The sequence below is a fragment of the Camelina sativa genome, chromosome 18 (genome assembly GCF_030686135.1).
Source record: "Camelina sativa cultivar CO46 ecotype springtype chromosome 18, ASM3068613v1".
NCBI lineage: Eukaryota > Viridiplantae > Streptophyta > Magnoliopsida > Brassicales > Brassicaceae > Camelina > Camelina sativa.
The window spans coordinates 394,114-416,613 of NC_141897.1; the positions used below are offsets into that span (position 1 = coordinate 394,114).

The 22,500-nt window shown below is 38.2% G+C and overlaps 2 protein-coding genes and 1 pseudogene across 5 annotated transcripts; 2 read left to right on the forward strand and 1 right to left on the reverse strand.

The window, feature by feature from the left end:
* Nucleotides 1-7,730: 7,730 nt before the first annotated feature.
* LOC104760139 (ras-related protein RABA5a) lies at nucleotides 7,731-10,236 on the forward strand. Of its 3 annotated transcripts, none has more exons than XM_010483009.3 (5): nucleotides 7,731-7,958; nucleotides 8,815-8,888; nucleotides 8,966-9,064; nucleotides 9,211-9,617; nucleotides 9,693-10,236. In XM_010483009.3, exons 4-5 carry the CDS (start codon nucleotides 9,278-9,280, stop codon nucleotides 10,016-10,018), a joined length of 666 nt encoding a protein of 221 aa, XP_010481311.1. In that variant the 5' UTR covers nucleotides 7,731-7,958; nucleotides 8,815-8,888; nucleotides 8,966-9,064; nucleotides 9,211-9,277; the 3' UTR covers nucleotides 10,019-10,236. The 3 variants fall into 3 exon arrangements, with proteins under 3 accessions (XP_010481311.1, XP_087355497.1, XP_087355498.1); XM_087499371.1 differs by lacking the exon at nucleotides 7,731-7,958 and adding an exon at nucleotides 7,961-8,118; XM_087499372.1 differs by lacking the exon at nucleotides 7,731-7,958 and adding an exon at nucleotides 7,979-8,226.
* A 131-nt stretch (nucleotides 10,237-10,367) lies between these two features.
* LOC104760140 (phosphatidylinositol/phosphatidylcholine transfer protein SFH11-like) lies at nucleotides 10,368-12,798 on the reverse strand (annotated as a pseudogene). The gene is made up of 11 exons (XR_015588947.1): nucleotides 12,497-12,798; nucleotides 12,316-12,415; nucleotides 11,932-12,198; nucleotides 11,773-11,850; nucleotides 11,601-11,702; nucleotides 11,467-11,516; nucleotides 11,253-11,361; nucleotides 11,092-11,172; nucleotides 10,935-11,009; nucleotides 10,798-10,839; nucleotides 10,368-10,698 (listed from the first exon to the last, which is right to left on the reverse strand). The product of XR_015588947.1 is annotated as a phosphatidylinositol/phosphatidylcholine transfer protein SFH11-like (transcript).
* A 7,382-nt stretch (nucleotides 12,799-20,180) lies between these two features.
* LOC104760141 (putative pectinesterase 68) lies at nucleotides 20,181-22,184 on the forward strand. The gene is made up of 5 exons (XM_010483011.3): nucleotides 20,181-20,678; nucleotides 20,780-20,969; nucleotides 21,075-21,281; nucleotides 21,408-21,646; nucleotides 21,732-22,184. The coding sequence occupies exons 1-5, from the start codon at nucleotides 20,383-20,385 to the stop codon at nucleotides 21,886-21,888; spliced, it is 1,089 nt and encodes a 362-aa protein (XP_010481313.1). The 5' UTR covers nucleotides 20,181-20,382; the 3' UTR covers nucleotides 21,889-22,184.
* The last annotated feature ends 316 nt before the right edge of the window (nucleotides 22,185-22,500 follow it).

Genomic DNA, 22,500 nt, shown 5'->3' on the forward strand with positions numbered 1-22,500 from the left:
TCTTTGCAAATTTCCTTTTCTTTTATGGAATAGGAAAGTCTTCTTCATGTTTCCTTTTCTACTAAAAAGGAAACTCTTCATGCTTCTAAACTTTTCTCCAAGCTTCTAGTCTTCATAACTTTCATGGTTTGAATATTAATCGCCTTAGCTGATTTCCTTATTTCAAATCCATATTATCTGCTTTGTTGAACTACTTATTGTAGTACTCTAAACTAATGCAGCGACATCAACATCTTCATCTTCATCTTTGCCTTTCATAAATGTCTTTTTCTTTTTTTTTTTATCTTGTTGTAAAATTCAATTAAGAATACATCAACACTGTTATGGCTGACTAGCTTATCTAAATGAGCTGAGAAAAGAAATTAGGACAATGGGAGAGATGAAAACAAATTCACGAGAGATAATTCATAGTGGATCAAGATTCAAGAAAATTGTGGAACCGCCTACTAGAAGCAGAGCAGGCTGAAACGGAGCCATATACCAAACAGGAGAATCTAGCATGCGAAGATACAATAATTGTTGTGCAGCTTTTAGAAGATGAACTCCTCTCTAATATATGCTATTTTACATTGGGTAAATTATATAGGTTAACCATAGGGTGAGTTTTTTATTCACTTTAGCTCAAAAATCTTGGGCAACTAAATCCTTGAAACAAAGAAACCGATGTTGTAGTTAGTTAAGGCAGTTAAGAGCATTTGCAGAGGGGAAAACTTCTCATAGGCTATCAAATATATTATTTTAATAAATTTTATATAACTTTATTTTTATTTAAAATTTAAATAAGAATTGAAACTCAGAACTAATTACAGTAGAACTTCTATAAATTAATACTTTATAAATTAATACTCATTATAAATTAATAAATTTTTCTGGTTCCAAGTGGGCCGGTGTAAAAAATAACACAATTCGATAAGATAATAAGATAATAATTTTTTTGAAAATCTTATGTAAAAATATAGTTCCAACAATATCATAAATTAATAATGATATAAACTATATATATATATGTTTAAGAAAATTTAGTGAAATATGACTCTATTGTTGTTTGTCTATTCTTTAATTTGCATTCTAGTTGGAGCTCATCTCTAATCTTTTTCATTGTATTAAAAACTTTTAATGTTGTATGTTGGGCAAATTTTAATCATATAAATTACAATAGATAAATTCTATTATAATTATGATATATTCCATAAATAATGGAGAATTATGTATTCTCTAGAAGATTATATTGATTGGGTCGTAACGGCAAACATTGAGTCAATAGGGGCCGTAACTGGACCTTGACACCGACTGCGTTCCTTTGACGAAACGACATCGTCAAGAGAATATTCAAAGTTGATCTTATCAAGAGAATATTGGAAAATAACCTTATCTTGTGAAGGGAAAATTGGAAAACGGTCTTATCTCATAAAGAGGCGGTTACACGAATCCAAGTCCTATGAGGATTAGGGTTTACAAAGTTTCTCTATAAAATGGGAGCTACGTCTTCATGATACGACATGAAATCGAGAGCAAAGGCAAGATACTTTACGAAACCACAAGACGTGTGACTCAATTCCTAGATTGACTCGCTGCGCTCGATTTCTTGTACTTTGCAATCGATACCTTGATTAATAAAAATACTATTCGACTATTTCTTTCTCGTTTTCCGTAGACTTTAAACAGATCTATTATTTTTGCCCAAACAATTGGTGCTAGAAGGAGGGGCTAGAGTAAACTACGTTAGATGACAGAAAACGGTGCCGATACGACTAACATCGACGGGAATGTTGCTGCTCAGCTTGAAGCCCTGACCTAAGCTGCACGATGCTGTGTAGAAGCTTACATAGATTGAAGCAGACAACGCTAAGCTACGAGAGGAAAATGCTTCACTGGTTTTAGCAGGAAGAGTTTTTACCGAAGCAAGCTTTAGATTTGTAGCGTGCAAATGAATCATATGCAAGATGTTAACACGACTCCTAGAATTGCTCGACAATAACTGACGACGAGGGATGAACAGCTTGGAACTCCTCGTCAAGACAATAACGGAGGAAACCCTACAGCAGAACATATCCATGGAAATCTCACTAGGGAAGAAAACATGGATCAACAAGGAACTGTCAACACACCACACGTGACAGGAAACGGGAATGAACCATATGCCAAGACAGTCGAAGCCGCTTACTTGGAAGCTATAATCACAAAACGTTTGGGTGCAGTAGAAGCTATAATTGAACGACTACCAGGAGTGGCTCCACTGATCCGGAAAAGCAACTTGCACCTGTATGGTAATACACCTTTCTCTTATGACATTGCACTCACCGAGATGTCAAGGAAATTCATGTTTCCAACCATGAAGATATATGATGGAACATCCGACCCGGATAACCACATAGCACAATACAAGCAAAGAATGTTCACGACAGCCATTCAAAGAGAATACCAAGAAGCTACCATGTGCAAAGGATTTGGCTCAAGCCTTACGGGGGCTGCACTTCAATGGTTAATCAACTTGCCAAATGGCTCAATAAATTTGTTTGCACAATTGGCGGATCTGTACATGGAGCAATTCGCAAGTAGCAGGAATTTAGAGAAAACATATGATGATCTTTACGAAATACGTCAAAAAAAGAGACGAGTCGTTGTGTGCCTATGTGGGACGCTTCTACAAGGAGAAGGTGTCAACACCTAGTTGCAATATGTCAACTGCCATCTCGGCATTCAAAAGAGGTTTACTACATGATGGTGACTTGAATAAAGAATTTACAAAGTATCAGTGCAGAACCATGGAAGATGTGCTCTCGCGGGCATGGGCACAAATAAAAATGGGAAGAAAACACACAATATGGACATCGACATTCATCACAATTTGATTCTAGTGTAGTAAGAAATGAAAGAACGACTCAACATGTTGAGTCTTGCTAAAGACTTTGAAGCGAAAACACTTACAGACTAAGCAATAGTGACGACACTCATAAACCTTTAAACAAAACTGAAAGTGAGGAGTGCACGTCAAAATGACAAATACGTCTACGAAGTCTTGATTTTTACGGCATGGTGATATCAGGTTTTTTTAAAGTTATTATTCATTTTTGGTTTGTTTTTAGTTTTGCTTCTTTTCTAACATTGATAGGATCTTTCAATAAAATTAATGAGTTTTAGCTTTGAAGATGATAGAAACAGATACATCGTGACTAATTAACTATCATGCAAGCATACCTTGCAAACCCGGTAGCCATGAGCTATATAATCTACAGTCTTAAAAAGTTTATGAGCGCTTATCTATCAACAAAGGATTTTTCAGCAAGATAGTTGCTGCTAAGTGCTAACCCATTGAGGAAGCAGATGCGAACAAGAATTTTGGGTCAAGACATTCAACGCAAAAAAAACTTGACAACGAAACACTCGTTAACAAGAATTTTCTAGTGAGACACTTGATGCACAAATCTTCAAGACACTCTCTACTAAAACTTAGAACTCATGTCATGAACATGAGCTACAAACATGTCACAAGACAAAAATCACGTCATGTGATGTGAAACTTGTCACGATACAAGATAAACAAGTCTTACAATACAGGAAATGATCCTGAAGTTGTTTACTTTATATAGTAATGAGGCCATTGATTTACAAACACGTGAACGATAGGCTTACTACGAAAATTGGGTAATCACCTAAAAGAAAAATATTTGCTGCAACTGCCTGTTAGCGAGACGTCGCAGTGGCAAATTAACGAATCTAGTATCCACCTGAAGGTTAGGTAGAAGATACATGAACTTGACAACAAAATACTTGCTAAGAAGGAAAAATAATTTGACACATGGCAAATATTGTCACAGTGCAAAATCATGATGATGCGGAACATTGTCACGACGTGGAACATCGTCATGATGCAGGACATCACTGTGATGTGGAACGTTGTTATGATGCAGATTTGTCGCAAGTCTGTAATAACAGCTATATAATGTAATCCTTGTAACTGCAAAATTGTCGTCACAACGTAAATATTCGTCACAGCGACGAACATCGTCACGATACGACTCATTGTCACAGTAAAAAAAAACTGAAATAATATCAAAAATGCAGCCTCGTCACGATGTGCAGCATCGTAAAGACGCGGAGCATTTCCACAATGTAAAACGTTTAAAACGTCGTCGTAGTAGAAAACATCTTCACGACGTGCAACATCTTCACGACGCAGAGCGTTTTTACAATGTAAAAAACATGCAAAATGTCATGGTAATGCAAAACATCATCACGATATGAAACGCCTTCACGTCGTCACAATACAAAACACCTTCACGTTGTGACAATACTAAATACCTTCACAACGTATAACGTCGTCAAGATGTGAAACATCTTCACGATGCAACAGTGGGACATGATGCAACATTGTTAGCATACAATAGAACATGACGAATTGTGTCACAATGCAATGTCTTGCCATGGGATAAAAATCATCCCAAAATTACAAGATAACGATGTGGATCATGACATCATTAACGAAAAGGCAGCGAATGATAAACATGGAGTTAAAGTAATATGACTAAAAATCAAGTGCGAGAAAACGTCTACGTCTAAAGGCCTTGACTAACAAATCTTTAGCTATTATATTTATGATTTCTTAAAATAATTACATTTGTCTATACTACTCTCTAAATTCTTACTAAGAAAATAGAGAGTGGGGGGGGCAAACTGTTGGGCATAATTTTAATCATATAAATTATAATAGAAAATTCTATTAAAATTATGATATATTCCATAAATAATGGAGAATTATGTATTCTCTAGAAGATTATGTTGATGGGCCGTAATGACAAGCATTGAGTCAACACGGGCCGTAACTGGACCTTGACACCGACTACGTTCCTTTGACGAAACGACATCGTCAAGAGAAAATTGGAAGTTGATCTTATCAAGAGAATATTGGAAAATAACTTTATCTTGTGAAGGGAATATTGGAAAATTGCCTTATCTCATAAAGAGGCGGTTACACGAATCCAAGTCCCACGAGGATTAGGGTTTACAAGGTTTCTCTATAAAAAGGGAGCTACGTCTTCATGATACGACATGAAATCGAGAGCAAAGGCAAGATACTTCACGAAACCAAAAGACGTGTGACTCAATTCATAGATTGACTCGTTGCGCTTGATTTCTTGTACTTTGCAATCGATACCTTGATTAATAAAAATACTATTCAACTATTTCTTTCTCGTTTTCCGTAGACTCTAAACGAATCGATTATTTTTGCCCAAACATTGTCTTCTCAAATCACATCCAAAAATTGAGGAGACACTACAAGAAAAAGTGAATATTGTGACGGAAAAGTTGTGGCACTTGTTTTTTACATATAATTGGTTCTAAAGGTACCACAATATGTTATTGGACTTCATCATTACCATGAAAGATAATACTAACAATTTATTCTAAACCCTAAACTTCTAACATTTATCATTTTCACCTAGATAATTAAGTAAACTATTAACATTAACCCTATTACGATAGTCAAGATTATAAATTAAGAAAATTCTATAAAAATGTGAATCATAAGAAAAGTATCTTATTTTGTAATATAAAATTTCAAAATTATGAAAATAAAAAAACAATTTTTCATAAATTGATATTTTATTAATTTATCGATAAATTAATAATTAAAACCTCTATAAATTAATAAAATTTCATGGTCTTGACCTTATTAATTTAGAGAGGTTTTACTGTATGTTTAGACATATGTGAAATGAGTCTCTCACAAAGTTATCAAAATCTCTCATTTGAGAGACTCACTTTGTTCTCTTTCTTACTTTTTGATTTTTTTAATATTTTTTGTGAGTGAGAGACTCCCACTGCACATGCCCTAAATGGAATAAAATCCATTTGCTACAGTTGAAAAATAAATAAATAAAATTGGTCACATAGTATTTAATGCAAAGATAATGTAGAACAAGACAATTACCAACTGCATTCAATGGAAAGCAAAATGATCTTTAGTCTTTTGTATGTGTAGACAAAATCTAAAGCTTTGGAAAAAAAAAACTTCGCTGAACGAAGATAGATTGTGAAGGTGAAGTTGTTGTTTTTTTCAAAATTCTGTAGGCGTGGAAAGAGTAATCAGGTAATATATACAGTTTTTAGTTTTGTTTTCATTGGAAAACAAAGCAAAAGGAATGAAATTTTGTTTGTGTTTAATATGTGTGTTGTTGGGAATATTTTTTTTGTATGGAGTAATAAATAGATGCCATGCCATTTAATGTGTTCTTCATGCATTTATGATGCAGGTGTGTAATGGATATTCCTGTATTTATTGTACTTGGTGAATGGAAATGTACAAATAAAGAAGAATGGAAATTTGAACATGAGAAAGGAAAGTTTGACAGGTGTCTATTATTGAAACGAAACATTATGTACACCAAGTTGTCGTATACGTTATGTGAGTCATTCTGCTTGGAGGCTAGTCTAACAATCAGTTATTGGATACCAGGACGCATGTCTATCATGATGGAATGTAAACGTCCTCTTGTTCACATTGACAATCAAATGAGTCTGGATACATTCATTGTTATTTGTAGTGGTGATCCAAATGTAAACATGTGTGTCTCATTTTCTCCAAAAGAGGATGACGGTCATGGAAATAACAAGTGCTCACGGAGTGAAAACCCAACAAGTTTGATATTGGAGTTATCAACTGTAGATGAACGTAAGAATGGCGTAGATCTGGAGGAGGAAGAAAATGAGGATGAAGTCGATGATAAGGTAGAGGATGAGGATCAGACAGCCAATGAGGAGGAAGAGGATGATGAAGAGGATGATGGAGAGGATGATGAAGAGGAAAAGGATGATGAAGAGGAAGAGGATGACGAAGAGGAAGAGGATGATGAAGATGATGAACCTTCTTAATCTCTTCCTCCTCTTCTTCTTCTTCTCGGTCCTATTCTTCTACTTCTGGAAGATCTATACACCCTATTCTCGTCGGGTTTCTACTAACTCAAATCGGCGGCTTCTTCTCGCCGGAGTTCAACAACCCAAGTCAGACAACCAAAATCGCCGACTAGACTCTCTCCTACGTTTTTCGTTTCTACCGATAATGAAGATTTTATTTTTCGTTTATTTTTTTCTTTTAAATTAATTGAAACAGTGCAACAGTTGGATATTCCACTAATATTTTTATTTATCTGAAACAGTGCATCGGTTGGGTTACAAAACGAAAGCGTAATTGGTCAGTTACAAGGATACAATTTTCTTTTTTTAAGAGGTGGCTAATCCGTGGAAACCCTCTTTCACTTTGCCAATCCGTGAAAGAAATTTTTTTTTATATATGGGTATCGCGACCAAAATTTCAACTGCTAAGTACTAACCACATGGATGTGTAATAATGTCCTTCTGGTCAACAATCTAATTACTACCTGCTACATGTCCCCATTAGATTGTTAGGTGTAGGTGGGCTCACTTTCAAACTAGACTTATGACGAATTGTCAAACCCAAAAATATTTATTTAGATACATGTATTCCTGAGTTAATGATTTTTTTTTGTTTCTTTTCTTTTTATGATTATGATAAGATCACTAGTTTTCTAAAAACAATTCACATTGCATTGTTTAGATGGAGTAGTTGGTAATTTGGTTTACAAAAGAAGAAAAAAAAACTACAAACATAATACACCAAGGGTAAGAAAAGAAGAAGGTTGGTTATTGCTAAATTATAAAAATAAAATAGGGCCTAAGATAAAATAGGGAAAGGGGGTCCAAAAGGGCCCATATTGAGCCCATAATAGAAAATTCCGAAACCGAAATGGAAAAAATTCCGGTTTTTCTCTTTCTCGGTGTCTCTGTCTCTGTGCCAGAAGAAGGTACTCTCATCAGCGTGTCTTTGATTTCCCAGAAGAAGCGTTGATTTTTTGTTATTTTTGTTTCCGAATCCATATTGAGAGGATCCCCTTTCGTTCTTGGATCCATTCCCATCCTCTTTCGTTAGCTTCTACCAGGTAATCTTGTTTTCCTCACCATAATTCCCCAGAAACAAAAAAAAGAAGGTTTTTTTTTTTTTTTAATTCTCTCTCCTTCTCTCTCTCTCTCTCTCTCTCTCTCTCTCTCTCTCTCTCTCTCTCTCTCTCTCTCTCTCTATACATGATTATCCCTGTAAATGTGAGTTCTTTTGCAAAATGGGTCTGTGAATTTGTGATCATCAGCGTTTTGTGTGTTGTGTGTGTGTGTGATCTTACATTTTGACGGGAATGTGATGTGATCTCTCATGTAACTCTTTGTCTTGTTGACTTGGTTTCCATTACAAATGCTCTGTTTGCTTTAAAAGATATATCCCAAATCTCTCTTTGACTCTCCTTTAAGCGGATTGGGTTCTCTTCACTTGACTTTAGTTAGTTTCTTAGGTGAAAATTTTCGATTTTGTTTGTTTGTTTGTTTGTGTGTTTATGTCTCATCATCTTTTAAAAAATTCTGTGTGGCGGCCTACCTTTGGAAGGAAGGTTTTCGTAGTTAAGCAGAAACCAATTTACTCAATTCATCTTTTTAATGTGAGCCCCTAAAGACAAAAGACTGAGAATTTCTTTCTTTCAGTGTTTAGTTTTGCACTTTGTGTGATCTAAAGTGATGAGTATTTTGTTGGTTGAATTGGGCCCGCTGCTTGTCTTTTCTGTCTCAGTTCTGTTTTTTTTTCCCCCTCTTTATGATAGATCAGAATATTTCTCTGCTTTCTTATTGGAGGCTTTCATGATGCCTTGTGATTTCTCAATAGTTTAGTTTTGTATCTACCGACTTCTTACTTAGATTCTCATGCTGAGCTTTGTGTAACTTAAGTTGCCTTTACTTGTTTCTTGTATTTAGGCTTGCTTATGTGAGCTTGTATGACAAGTTTCTGTAGGAGGTTTTAAAGGGGTCAGATCCAGCTTTCCGAAGAGGTAACTTGTTACTGCTGCCTTCCTTACTTTTGGAATCATAATGGTGTTTTTTGTGCTGAATCCTCTGTTTGTGTTAGATTTTCTTACGGTGGTTGAGATTGAGAGCTGAAAGTTTTGAAATTTAGTCAACTTTGTTGAACAGAACCTTCTAGGAAGCTACCTCCTCAAGTACACAGGTGATCTTAAAGATTCTCTTGTTTCACCTTTTCTTCTTAACTCTTAGATCTCAATCTTTCCTGTTTCCTTTGCCAACTCTACTTATTCTTGTCTTCCCTCTTCCTCACTTTGGCACTTTGTTTTCTTCTTAACTTTGTGTACACAGGCTTACAAGCCAGTGGTTAAGACATGTTTCTGTAGAAGGGATAATCTCGAGCATAAAAAAAAAGGAGATGGCTTTCTACTCTGAGGACGACAAGAGCGAAGACTACCTCTTTAAGATAGTTCTAATCGGTGATTCTGCAGTTGGGAAATCAAATTTGCTTGCCAGATTTGCGAGGGATGAGTTCTATCCCAATTCAAAGTCGACCATTGGAGTGGAGTTTCAGACGCAGAAGATGGATATCAACGGAAAGGAGATCAAAGCACAGATATGGGACACAGCAGGTCAAGAACGCTTCAGAGCAGTCACTTCTGCGTACTACCGAGGTGCAGTTGGAGCTCTTCTGGTTTACGACATCAGCAGACGGCAGACTTTCCACAGCATTGGTAGATGGCTCAACGAGCTACACAGTAAGAAACCACACCTTAAAAAAATACCCTTTCTTACTTATCTTCGGCTGAACAATCTCAATGAAACTGTTGCAGCACACTCTGATATGAACGTTGTGACGATCCTGGTGGGCAACAAGTCGGATCTGAAGGACTTGAGAGAGGTCTCAACAGCAGAAGGAAAAGCATTGGCTGAAGCACAAGGTCTTTTCTTCATGGAGACATCGGCTTTGGACTCATCAAACGTGGCCGCTGCATTTGAGACGGTTGTGAAAGAGATATACAACATACTGAGCAGGAAAGTGATGAGCTCGCAGGAGCTAAACAAGCAAGATCCTGCTTCACTCAGCAATGGTAAGAAAGTTGTGATTCCGTCAGAGGGGCAGGGGGAGTCCAAGAAAGGTGGATGTTGTTCTTCTTGATAGAAACTGAAATTGTAGAGAGCTTTCAAAAGCAAAGAGTATTTATCATCTGTTTTGATTGTTTATTTTGTCCACTCTGCGATGAATGTTGAAATTTGGGATAGGACTGTGTTTAGGTGTAGCAATCTGTAAATTTTCTATTGCAGAAGCTTTATTAAACTCACACGCTACTCTCTATAAAGTTTGCTCATGATGATGATGATGGTCAGTCTTTCTGATGTTGTTGTTAGTTGTTACTTGTTATGCATCACAGCCAAATCTTGATACATTAGATCTTGCTACTAAAAATGATCTAATCCCTAAATTAAAATAGTACTACTATGAAGCATTTGTCTTTGTCATCGGGAAGAGGATCAAATCGAGCTGTGGAATTAGATTTTAATAAAACATAGAGAAATAAATGTGTGAGCAAATGAAGTTGAAGCATCAGAGATCACACGTGCAGTGCAGTGCAGTTGTTTGTGGAAGTAAATTAGAGGGCATGTGAGACAGATTGGCTCCACACATGATTGCATTTATCACCGTAGTACGGATTCCACACACTATCTATCATCATTTCAAGCTCATTAAACCGGACATTTTTCTTAACTAATTTGTCTTACTCTAAACCGGTTTGTATTTGGCAATAGGTTTGCTTCGGTTTCATTCGGTTTAATGATCTCTGCGAGTCCCTTCAAGACCTGAAAATAAGAGAAAGGCCATTGACTCTTAAGCATATATACAAACTATACAAGATTACAAGTAGTACAATTTAGCTTATCTTGTTGGTCTCTCTTTACCTTTTTGGTCTCATGGAGTGATACCTCCAACATTTCAATTTTCTGCAGAGGAACCAACCACACAAATTCAGACAAAAGATTCATGAAATCAAATATTTATTCTTGTGAAATGTATATATCAATACGCGCGGTTTCACCTTCTGGGAATCCTTAACAGCAGTTTTTAGGGCGGTATACTTCTCCAATGTAATCATGATCTTGCCTGAGTTTTCCTGCATTCCATTTACATCTAAATTAGCATCAATACTGGTGAAATTCCTAGAATTTGATTTTCATAACACAATCCTTTTGTACCTTTTGATTAGCTGAAGCATTTTCTGAGACTTTATCTGTAGTTTGCGTCTCTGAATCAGCATCTTCGATTGTGGAAGACTCCTACAAATATTGAAGAAGTTATCACTAATTTCACTGTGTATAGTAGTACTTGATGGAAGTTCAATAGTTCTGGCACAAACCTGGATCTTTTCCTTGATGTCTGGATCATTCCAAGTTCTTTCATCGCTAAAAAGACAGCCTCCATGATCTGAACAAGTGCAATTTCCTCCAAGAAATGTTGGCAAGTTGCTGTTTTTTTTTTGGACATCAGACACAAACAATGCTGAGATTCCAAAGCAAACAAATCCTTCGACCAGTTAACAGAAAAAAATCAAATTTACAAAAGGTTTAGACCTTAGATCTATTGCTTCGAGTAGCTCTCCAAGGTAGTTGGGTCCTAGCACCTTGAACAAACATAACCATCTGGTAAAGAGCTTGTGACTAAACCAAACAAAACAAAAAAAAAGAAAGAAGCATCAAATTCATACTTGAACTTTAGCCAAAGTCCGAGCATCAAGAAAGGTCTTGAGTGCAAGCCACAACATCCTAAATCCAGAACTGGCATTGACAACGAAGAGGCGATGCAAAGTCTAGAACCAAACCAATCAGATTCACAAGGCATTAATTGTTGATGAAGCTGGTAACAAAATCCGAACCTACCTCAGGGTAGTAGTTGCTGTCTATCTTCTGAATTTCCATGAAAGGTGATCTCGCAGGTTTTGAAAAGTTTGACATTCCCTTTTTTGCAAGAACAAATGGATTAGCAGCTTACAAAGAATCAAACGATTCTCATCTCTACGAGAAAGTAGTCATACTTACCACTCCAGAGACATCCAAAATAGTAGTGGTAGACGAAACGTGCTTCTCTGAAGCAATCGAACAAGCGGGATATCTCAAGCTCAGCGTCTTCTCTTGCTCTTTGATATGATAGTTAACATATCTGTCAACAGTGGTTGCTTTAAGAAAGGCGTTAAGGTCAGCCATCCCGAGCCTCTCGATGTAGATTGGTCTACCGCTTTTGTCAACCTTATGAAATCCATGAGGGTAATGTTTCTTCACTTCATCGTATTCCTCAAACTTAAACTTCTGTCAGACATTTCGTCGAACACGTTGTGAGTCCCTGCTGTTCCAGTTAACGGAAAAAAAAACAAAAAACAAAAAAACTAACTGGTTCCCTTTTTTTTTTTTTTTTGTTGATTATACCTTAGAGATCAAATCCACTTTAGAATCAAGTCGCCACTTCATATAATCGAGAAACGCATCTTTGGATTTCTCCAGGTCAAAATCCCTCATTTTTAGAAACCTGATTGGTTCGAAACAATCTGAGAAGAATCAAAATCTCAACCAGGAGATAAAAAGGATGAATTTTTTTTTGATTATGTACCTGAGAAGAGTATTGTGATCACCATGGTTTGAAGTTAAGTGACCATGGAGGAGAAGCAAGTTACGAAACGCTTCAACCATATCTTCTTCATTATTTGGTGGTATGTGTCCTTCATCTTTGTTGTTCAAGGAATCAGATTGCATAGAGTCGTCTTCAGCACTACCATCAGAGATGTGTATGTCTCTGTAACCCATCTCTGTATGAAAGGTTCATGGAGGGGGGGCTCGCTCTGTTCTCAAGAATTCAAAAGCTTGTAAGGAAGGGAGAGGTATCGAATCATTGATTTCTCTCGGGCGCGGGAAAGAGAGAAAAAAAAGAATAACAACGGTCTTTGGGTTGCGCTTTACGGCGTCGTTTCTTCAATTGTTACGGAAACAGCAAGGAAGGCCCACTTACAGTTTTTGTAAAATAAAATGGGCCTACTATAACTCACTTTATGATGATGATTATCTCTGAATTCACCCACTGGTTTATTTTATACGTTCCCTAAAATCATTTTTTCCCACGTACAAGAAACTATTTAGGAGAAAGAAAAAAAATTGTTTTAATAAATACAAATCATATTTTAAAGAAACATAAGATCAGGAGTAAGTAATGTGAAAAATAAGGTTGGGTCCCCATGACCATGAGCCACCATAAAAAGATTCCAAACACTTACTTCCTTTCGGCACTAAGTTTTTTTTTTGTTTTTCCTTTCTTTCTGGATTAGTATTTTTCATCTTTACACACTTTTTCTTTTTTTTTTAAAAAGGATTTTCTATTAATTACAAAAGAGAAAAATAAAAGTTACAAAAGTGCAGCTCAGCTTTAGTTAATTATAGAGATCGAAGCCCAGCAATAAAGCAAATACTTAGTAAAGATCTTAGTTTGATACTGCAGTCGTAGGTAGCTTAGGGTTCTCCTCCATAGGCGATGGAATAGTAAAAGTCCCTTAGACGAAAGTCGTGGAAGAAAGAATGTAATCACAGAGTAGAGAACCAGTGTTGCAGCATCGATGAAGTGATAGAAGGATTTGTCAATCTGAAAGAGTCAATCCTAGCCCTTATTGTGGTGTCGATGAGTTTTAGAGTTGATTCCACAGATCTGAAGTTTTGCCGATGAAGTCGAGAGTTTCGCTCAGTCCACAAGGTGTAAAGCGTACACTGCCAAGCCAGTCTGCACAATCTTTGCTGAACCTTTGGTCCTTGGAGGCTGCTCATTTGACAAAGCGTTGCGTCCCAGGTTCGTATTGGGGGGAGTATACACCGAGTAGCTATTCGATTCCAAACACTCCATGAGTAGTCACACTGGAAGAAGAGATGATCTCGACTTTCAGCAGCAGAGTTGCAGAGGAGACAGTGCGGATCTGTTTGAAGTCCCCATCCAAGGATTCTATCACGCGTCGGACACCGGTTCAAGGTTAGTAGCCATGTTAAAAAGTTGTGCCGAGGGATGCCACCTTTATTCCAGATCACATTCCTCCATGGGACCAAAGGGAATTGGTTACGAAGGTGCTCATAAACTCGACCAGTTGAGTATCTTGGGTAGATCTTGCCATCCATTTCCCACTCATAGTGATCTTCTACTGTAGTAAGGGTTAGGGTTGTTAGATAAACATGAAGAGAAACCTGTTTTTCTGATCTAGGATTAGGGAGGAGCCAACGACCCTGATTATAAATTTGATGGAGCGTAGAGAGTGCTCGAATACCTAACCGACAGGTAGAGAGATTCCCAAAAGGAGACCAGTTATCCGACCAAAACCGACAGGTAGTACCATTTCCCACTCGCAATTTTATCCAATTGTATGCTTCCTCTTTAACCTTAAGGAGCTTATTTGCTAACCAAGAGTAGCTTGGTCTTTGTTTCATTTGTCCAGAAGCTACTAAGTGACCCTCACAGGAAGTGTAGTCGATACCATGCCACCCAAATCGAGCTTGATCTAAAGAAAAGCCCAAATAAGCTTCAAAATACAAGCTCTATTCCAGGTTGCCAAGTCTCTTATCCCCAAGCCACCTTGATCCTTTGGTTTTGTTATTGCTTCCCATGATACTCGTGCAATATGATGTCCCTCCAACTGTCCTTTCCATAAGAATGCATTACACATGGAGTTAATCTTGCGAATGCAGGCTTTAGGAAGAAGGAAAGTGGAGCACCAGAAATTTGAAATCCCGGCAATGACAGTGTTTATGAGTAAGAGGCGGCCCGCAAAAGATAAGGACTTTGAACACCAATGATTTATCTTGCTTTTTACTTGTTGTAGAAGAGGCTCGCAGTTCTGAATAGTAAGCTTTTTTGTGCAGAGAGGAACACCTAGATAACGAACAGGGAGGGTACCATGGGGGAGACCAGTAGTGAAGCTTATCAAGCTAATCTCTTCCTCAATGAGGCCACCACCATAGAAAGAGGATTTTTGAAGGCTTATAGCTAGACCAGATTGATCCTCGAACTCTTTCAGAACATGAAGTACATTTTGGACCGAAGACATCGACCCATCCACAAAGACAAGGAGATCGTCAGCGAAGCAAAGGTGAGTGAGTTTGGCAGTGTCACAGTTGTGATGGTATTGGAACTTCCCCTCTTCAGCAGCTCTATTCAGCATTAGAGATAGGTTATTCATGGCGATTACAAAGATCCTTTAAAATATCCTTGCATTGTTCCATTATAACCAATTGTGAAGTTTGTTGTGCAGATACAAGCTTGTAGCCATCTCAGATATTGGTCAGGGATCTCTAGAGCCTGTAGACAAGTAAACAGAAAATCCCAGGAAAGAGTGTCAAAAGCTTTTGCAATATCTACTTTAATCACTATTCTCTTTGGTCCTTGGATCTTATGATAACCATTCACTACTTCAGCAGCCAGGACTGTATTTTCCAGAAGAAGGCGGTCTTTGACAAACGCCATTTGATTTGGGAGAATTAGTGTTGGCAGTATCGGTTTAAGCTTGGAAACAAGCAACTTGGAGACGACTTTGTAGAGAGTGTTCTAGCAGGAGATAGGTCGATAGTCTTTGATAGAGGAGGCTCCTGGATTTTTCGGGATCAATGCTAGGATAGTGGCATTGGTGGAGGCAGGAAGGAAGGAGGAGTGGAAAAATTTGGTGATCGATGCAACAACCTCAGGCCCTAGAATGCTCCATGCTGCCTTATAGAACCCAGAAGTAAACCCATCAGGCCCTGGGGCCTTGTTCGGATTCAATTTATGCAAGACCTTGGTGATTTCAGTGGGAGATGGAATTGCAAGCATAATCTGATTGTGATGACTAGTGTTGCGAAAAGTATTTTGTGCTTCAACCACGCCTTCGAAGACCATAGGGGACAAAGTGGTAGCATATCAGGTCCTAGAATATACAGAAAGTGGCATATAACATGATTACTCATCCCCTCAGGATCTAGTAACAGTTCACCAGAGTCCAACATAAAGGACCTAATGGTGTTGTAGTTGGCTCTCGATAGGCACATCTTATGAAAGTAGGAGGTATTTAAATCTCCTTCTCGCAACCAATTCACTCTCGATTTTTGCCTAAAATAACTCTCTTCAATGGCTCTGAAGAAATTCCATTTGGTATGTAGGTCACGCTCCTGCTGGAATGTAGAAGGGGAAGGATTCTGTAAAGCTTGCACCTGCACATCCAATAACAAACGGTTAGTCTCACTAACTCTCTCTTGAATGTTTGAAAAATTCTCTATGTTTATGTGTTTTAGTGCTCTCTTAATGGTCTTTTGCTTCCAACAAAAATCTGCCAGGGTGAAAGCAAAGCTTCCGGCCTGAGTCCATGATTCCTCAACATGATGGTGAAAATCAGGATGTTTGGTGAGGTAGTTAAAGAATTTGTAAGGTCTAGTTCCAGCGTTTGGGAGTTGGTAAGCAAGGTCCACAAGTCAGGGAGTGTGATCAGATGGCATAGGAGGGAGAAAGGTAGCGGTATTGTTGGGGGAATAGCTGAGCCAGAGATCATTTACAAGAACCCGATCAAGCTTCTTCGCAACTGGCGATGTTGGTTGGTTGTTGGTCCAAGTATAGAAGGGCCCCTGAAATCTGAGATCAAACAGTTCCACTTGAGAGAAGCAGTCCTTTAGTTCCGACATCGAAGGCGTTAGCGAGTTTACATTTGGCGAGGAATGCTCTTTAAAGTGAATTATTTGGTTAAAATCACCGCCAACGATCCAAGGACATGACTGAAGAGAGAACAAACTTTGGATCTGAAGGAGTTCTACCCAAAGGTCAGATCTCTCATCTCGTAAATTCGAGGCATAAACTGCAGTGAAGACAAACTGAACCTTGTTGGCAATATTTACTTCACAGGTAAGTGTTTGCTTGGATTGGTGCATCACTTGGACAGTAGCCGGATCCTTCCAAATTACAATGATTCTCCCATCCTCGTCGGACTGATGATTCGAGGAATAATTCCATCTCGGGCATACTCTTGCCATAGTCAGGTTCAAATTAAGATCTTTAATATGTGTTTCCAAAATTTCACCAAAAAGTGGCTTGTTAATATTAAGCCAATTCCTAAAGGGCTGATGCTTATCCGGATTATTTAAACCACGTATATTCCGAAAAAAGTGGCGTGTATCCATTAAAGATGGGGGGGGGGGGGGGTTCTCGCTCTAAGGGAGGAGAACTATTTGGGACAAACAGTGAGGGACTTTCTACAGTTAACAAAAGGGGTGGAGAATGAAGAGAGGGATGAGATTGGGAACGCTTTAGTGAGGATGGAAAGGTTTTTTCAGGGGTCAGAGGTTAGGGATAAGGTTGACCTGAGGGGGTGATAGCTGCAGGAAGGCTTAAGATATAAGGTCTTGAGTGGTCCTTTAAGGTAGTAGGTGGGGAAGGTGATGGTTTATGGGTGGTAGAAGACTTAGGGATTTGATGAGATGAAGAAGTGGTGAAAGGGGTAGGCTTTGATACAAGATTTGGATTTGAAGTAGGGTTTGGATGAGTTGAAGGAACAGATGATATAATGTTGAGGACGGAGAAAGGGTTTTCAAGAGTTACTGATTCTTGGTCAAGGTTTTGTAGTGGTGTGGTTGTGATGGTTGTAATGGAGGGAGTAGGCGAGACAGAATCAGAAGAAGGCGCCTTATCTTTCTCTTTATAAATTGTTTTCACTGATTCCTGACTTTTCTTTTTGCGAGGGGGGGCTGCTGCTGATGGTTGTTCATGCGGAGGGGGAAGAAGAAGACAGTTCCTGGCAATATGTCCAAGCTCATGGCAATGAGAACACGATGGAGATAGCCATGGATACGCAACCTCAATTTCCACGAGTTGACCATTATCACGAGTATATTCCACTACACTCGGGAGGGGTTTGGTAAGGTCAACAACCACTTTAGCATGAGATATCTTCAAACTCACAATATTGATAGTATAATCATATGTTTCCTTTGGCTCCCCTACAAGACCAGAGATCAAACTGATGCCTTCAGTCGTTCGAAGATCCAAAGGTATGTCAAACATATGGATCCAGATGGGGATAGATTCAAGTGCAGGAGCTTCCGAAGAGTAATTGGAGGACCAAGGTATTGTATGAAACATTGAGTCTCCTACATACCAGATGCATTTCTCTAGTACTTTTTGCCTAATGAATTCATTCGGAATCCTGACTAACATTGATCTACTCAGATGGTTCATATGAATCTCTAACCGTTGACCCTTATCCCACATATGGTTCAGGACACTCTGAACTTGGTGGTAATTAGGCGGCCTGCCTTTGAAAAAACATATGATGAAATCCTTATGAAGCTCAGCCCCTCGATTGAAGACTTGGTCAGGGATGTGAACTCTAGGTCGACCAGTTTCAGTAACTGTGACGAGAGCAAGCCTCTTTAACGACCTATCCACAGACTTTCTTAGTTTTTCCACCAAAGTTTTACCCGCTAATGGCAATGATTGAGGAGGTTGCGAGTGAGCCAGGTTAACTTGTGGCACTTGAGGCAGTGGCAATGGTTGAGCTTGTGGCAAAATAATTGTGGGTTGAGGTCCTGAAACAGGAGCACATTGCACAGTACTGGGCAACACAATGGGAGTAGTGAGCGGCTTTGACTTGGTGGTTTGGGATAGTGAGGCAGAAGCTTTGTTAGTGAGGAGGGGAGAAGTAGATTTAGGAGTTAACACAGTGTAATTTGTTGGAATAGTGATTTTCTCAGGAAGAGTAATCCCAGATCTAGGGTTACGAAGTACAGATTTTGGTGGGTTTGCAGTAGGGGATTCAACCAGATGCATCTCGACATCAATATTAGGAGGGTTAGAGGGAATAGAACTCTTAACAACAGGCTCTAGAGAGCGAGCAGTTTGTTGTGCGAGTTTTGGTTTTCTGGGATTTTGAGAGGAAAGGGGAGGAAAATGGGACAGAGAGGAGGAAGAGGCTGGGTCAGGCGGATCAGGGGGTGGGGTTTGATTCTCACCAGCAGTGTGACTCGATGGGTTCAGGGCGGAAGCACGACCATTAGGGAACCAGGAGTTCTCCATATGTGTACTGAGTAGTTGGTATGTGGTATCTTATAGCTAAACTATTCAAACTTATTTTTACACACTTTCAAGACTTTTTTGGGTATCTCTAATTATATTTGTTATATGACAGTTGATAAATATATCTTTTGGGTAAGCGGGGTTTTATGATTAAATATAAAGTAGTGATAAAACCAGAAAAATTCTTACAATTTACAAAAAAAAAAAAAAAAGAAACAAACAAAATTTGAACCCCTTGTAAGAAAAACTCTTCGGAGGTACGTAGTTCTAAAATGAAACAAACTATGATTTGGTTTGTTCTGAATGTATGTTATGTTTTAGCATTCGATTGCTTTGTATATTATGTTTTAGCATTCGATTGCTTTGTAAATTTTATGGATCAGATATCAAAGAATTATATGGTCCCATTCGGATTTAACAAAAAAGTTTTGGAACAATCTCCAACGTTCATAAATTATATATAGGTTGCTAGGTTGTGGATATATTGACGAATGATGATGATGATGATGAGTGAGTGCTACTTTTCGAAAGAAGTGGGACCAAATTGAGGTTCACGTGATGCTTAAGAAGTAGCATTGCACTGTGTCCGCACTATCATAAATTCACGTCCTAGCCTCTCTCTCTCTATTATTTTCACCCATTTCCATCTTCTTTCCCACTTATAATCACATTTTCCTTTCTCGTTTCAATTTCGTTTTTTTCCCGTTTTATTGTCCATATTCTCCCATTTAATTACATCCAAATTGTGTATGGTTTGAGACTTTGAGTGTATGTGTACTGTGCAATATATATAGAAATAAAATACAAACGAGAGAGAGAGAGAGAGGGTTCCTCATGCTACATTTAGTGTGCTTAACTGAGAGCATGCTTCCAATAATCTTATCATGATTATGGGCATCCCAATATACAATACTATATAACTACAGCTATAGACTACGAAAAATAACAAGTATTCACAGTCAAATAGTAAATCATGGGCTCCTATATTATTTTTATTATTAACAATAAAGCTATTCCATTGGTCGAATCTGAAATAAAGACAAACCCTAAACTCAAGACCTAAAATAATTAGCCAAACACGTCATTCCAAACAGAAAAAAAAATAACGACGACCTAACACGTTAATAGGCAGTCTACTTTTTTTTTTTTTTTAAACATAGAAATAAGACAGAGAAATAAGGACTCTGTTTCTTGGTTTTAAAACAATAAAGTAATACATATGAAGACAAAAAAACATATAGATAATAGATTTATTGGTGTCTGTCTTTTAATTTGCCTTTCTTGCCTTCACTCCACCACAAAAATATAACCGTTGCGACTGATACGTACAAGAGGACCACTTCATAACAAGTACACATATATAAAACCATCGATCTTATTCCATCGTAATTTACAATTACTCCCGATCGACCGTTTCCTTTCTCCACACTTCCCCTCCAATGGCGCAACTTACTAATTCCCGTCTTAATTATCTTTTTTCTATTTCTCTCTTACTATTATTATTCAACTGCTTATGTTTTCGTTTTTCATTGATTGCAGCTTGCTCAAACTCCTCCGAAGACCAACAGATTCAACACCATCACCACCGGAAATGGGTGGGTCCTTCAGGTCACAAAGTCATCACCGTCTCACTTACCGGCCATGCTCAGTTTCGTTCCGTCCAAGACGCCGTTGATTCCATACCAAAGAACAATAACATGAGTATCGTTATCAAGATTGCTCCCGGATATTACCGGTATATATATATAAACCTTAATTAGCTAATTTTTTAATTTTTTTTTCTGAGTGTAAATATAATGCTCACATGCAACCTTAATACATTTTTCATGTGTGCAGAGAGAAAGTGGTGGTTCCAGCGACAAAGCCGTACATAACGTTCAAAGGAGCGGGTCGGGACGTGACGGTTATAGAGTGGCACGACCGTGCGTCGGACCGTGGCCCTGACGGTCAACAGTTACGTACCTATCAAACTGCTTCCGTCACCGTCTACGCTAATTATTTCTCCGCTAGAAACATTAGCTTCACGGTACTCGATATATATTTCTAAAGCAATTAATTTTAATAAAACTTTCATTAAAAAAAATGTGAGTCTTTATTTTTATTTGTTATATATTTTTTTTGATATGTGAAGAATACTGCGCCGGCTCCATTGCCGGGGATGCAAGGGTGGCAAGCGGTAGCTTTTAGAATCTCCGGGGATAAAGCTTTCTTTTCCGGCTGTGGGTTCTACGGTGCGCAAGACACATTATGCGACGATGCTGGCCGTCACTACTTCAAGGAGTGTTACATTGAAGGCTCTATCGACTTTATTTTCGGTAACGGCCGCTCCATGTATAAAGTAAGGACTCCTAATTACCAAAAACAGACTAATATATGGGGACTTGTAATATAAATGCATATATATGTCTTATACAGAAAATGATTACACATTAAATAATATATGTGTTGTTGCTTGTTGGTGAAGGATTGTGAGTTGCATTCGATAGCGTCAAGATTCGGATCGATAGCAGCGCACGGGAGGACATGCCCGGAGGAGAAAACGGGTTTCGCGTTCGTGGGTTGTCGGGTAACGGGTACGGGTCCGTTGTACGTAGGCCGTGCCATGGGCCAATACTCACGTATCGTCTACGCCTACACCTACTTCGATGCTCTCGTCGCTCATGGTGGCTGGGACGATTGGGACCACAAATCCAACAAAAGCAAGTACGTAACTATTATTTTACAGTGCTAATAAATGTATGATTTGAGACGTTAATAGGAAGAAATTAATAAATGGCTGAAATATTAGGACGGCATTTTTTGGAGTGTACAATTGCTACGGGCCAGGAGCAGCAGCGACGAGAGGCGTCTCATGGGCCAGAGCGTTGGACTATGACTCGGCCCATCCGTTTATTGCTAAGAGCTTCGTTAATGGGAGACATTGGATCGCTCCACGAGATGCCTAACCAAAAGTTCAAAGTTCAAAGTTCAAACTACGTTTTGCTTCTACTCCTAGCTTAGTTATATTATATCATTCGTTTATTGTTTTTATTCTTTTCCCGATTTATTTTATACCTTGTGATACAGAGCATAATTGCATCTTCTTCATTTGTATACAATTTCAATTAATGTTTTTCGTGTGCTGCCAAAAAAAAAAAAGTTAATTTATACACAATCTTGATTAAGTAATAGGACAATAGGAGCTAATAACTCGTCTGTATTTTACCCAGGGAAGTTGATTTATACAATCTTGTATCTGAAATTCTGAATCCCCAATCGTAATCTGTTCATCGTGACTTGAGAATCTCTACTCTTAATCGGATTCTCTGCTGGTGATCATCAATTCCAGTAGCTGTTAAGTACTTGAGGAACTAGCAACTTCTTTATCAAAAAGTCCCTCAATGAGCTATATATATATAGCTCGAAACTGAGAGGTAATTGATAGATAAAATTAGACCAGGAGAAAGCAGAGCAAAGGATGGCTACTCTTGAAGTTTCACAAAAACAAGGCTTGCTATATTCACTGAAGTTAAGAGATATTGCAAAATGATTTAGCCAATCAGGAAGAATTGCATGCA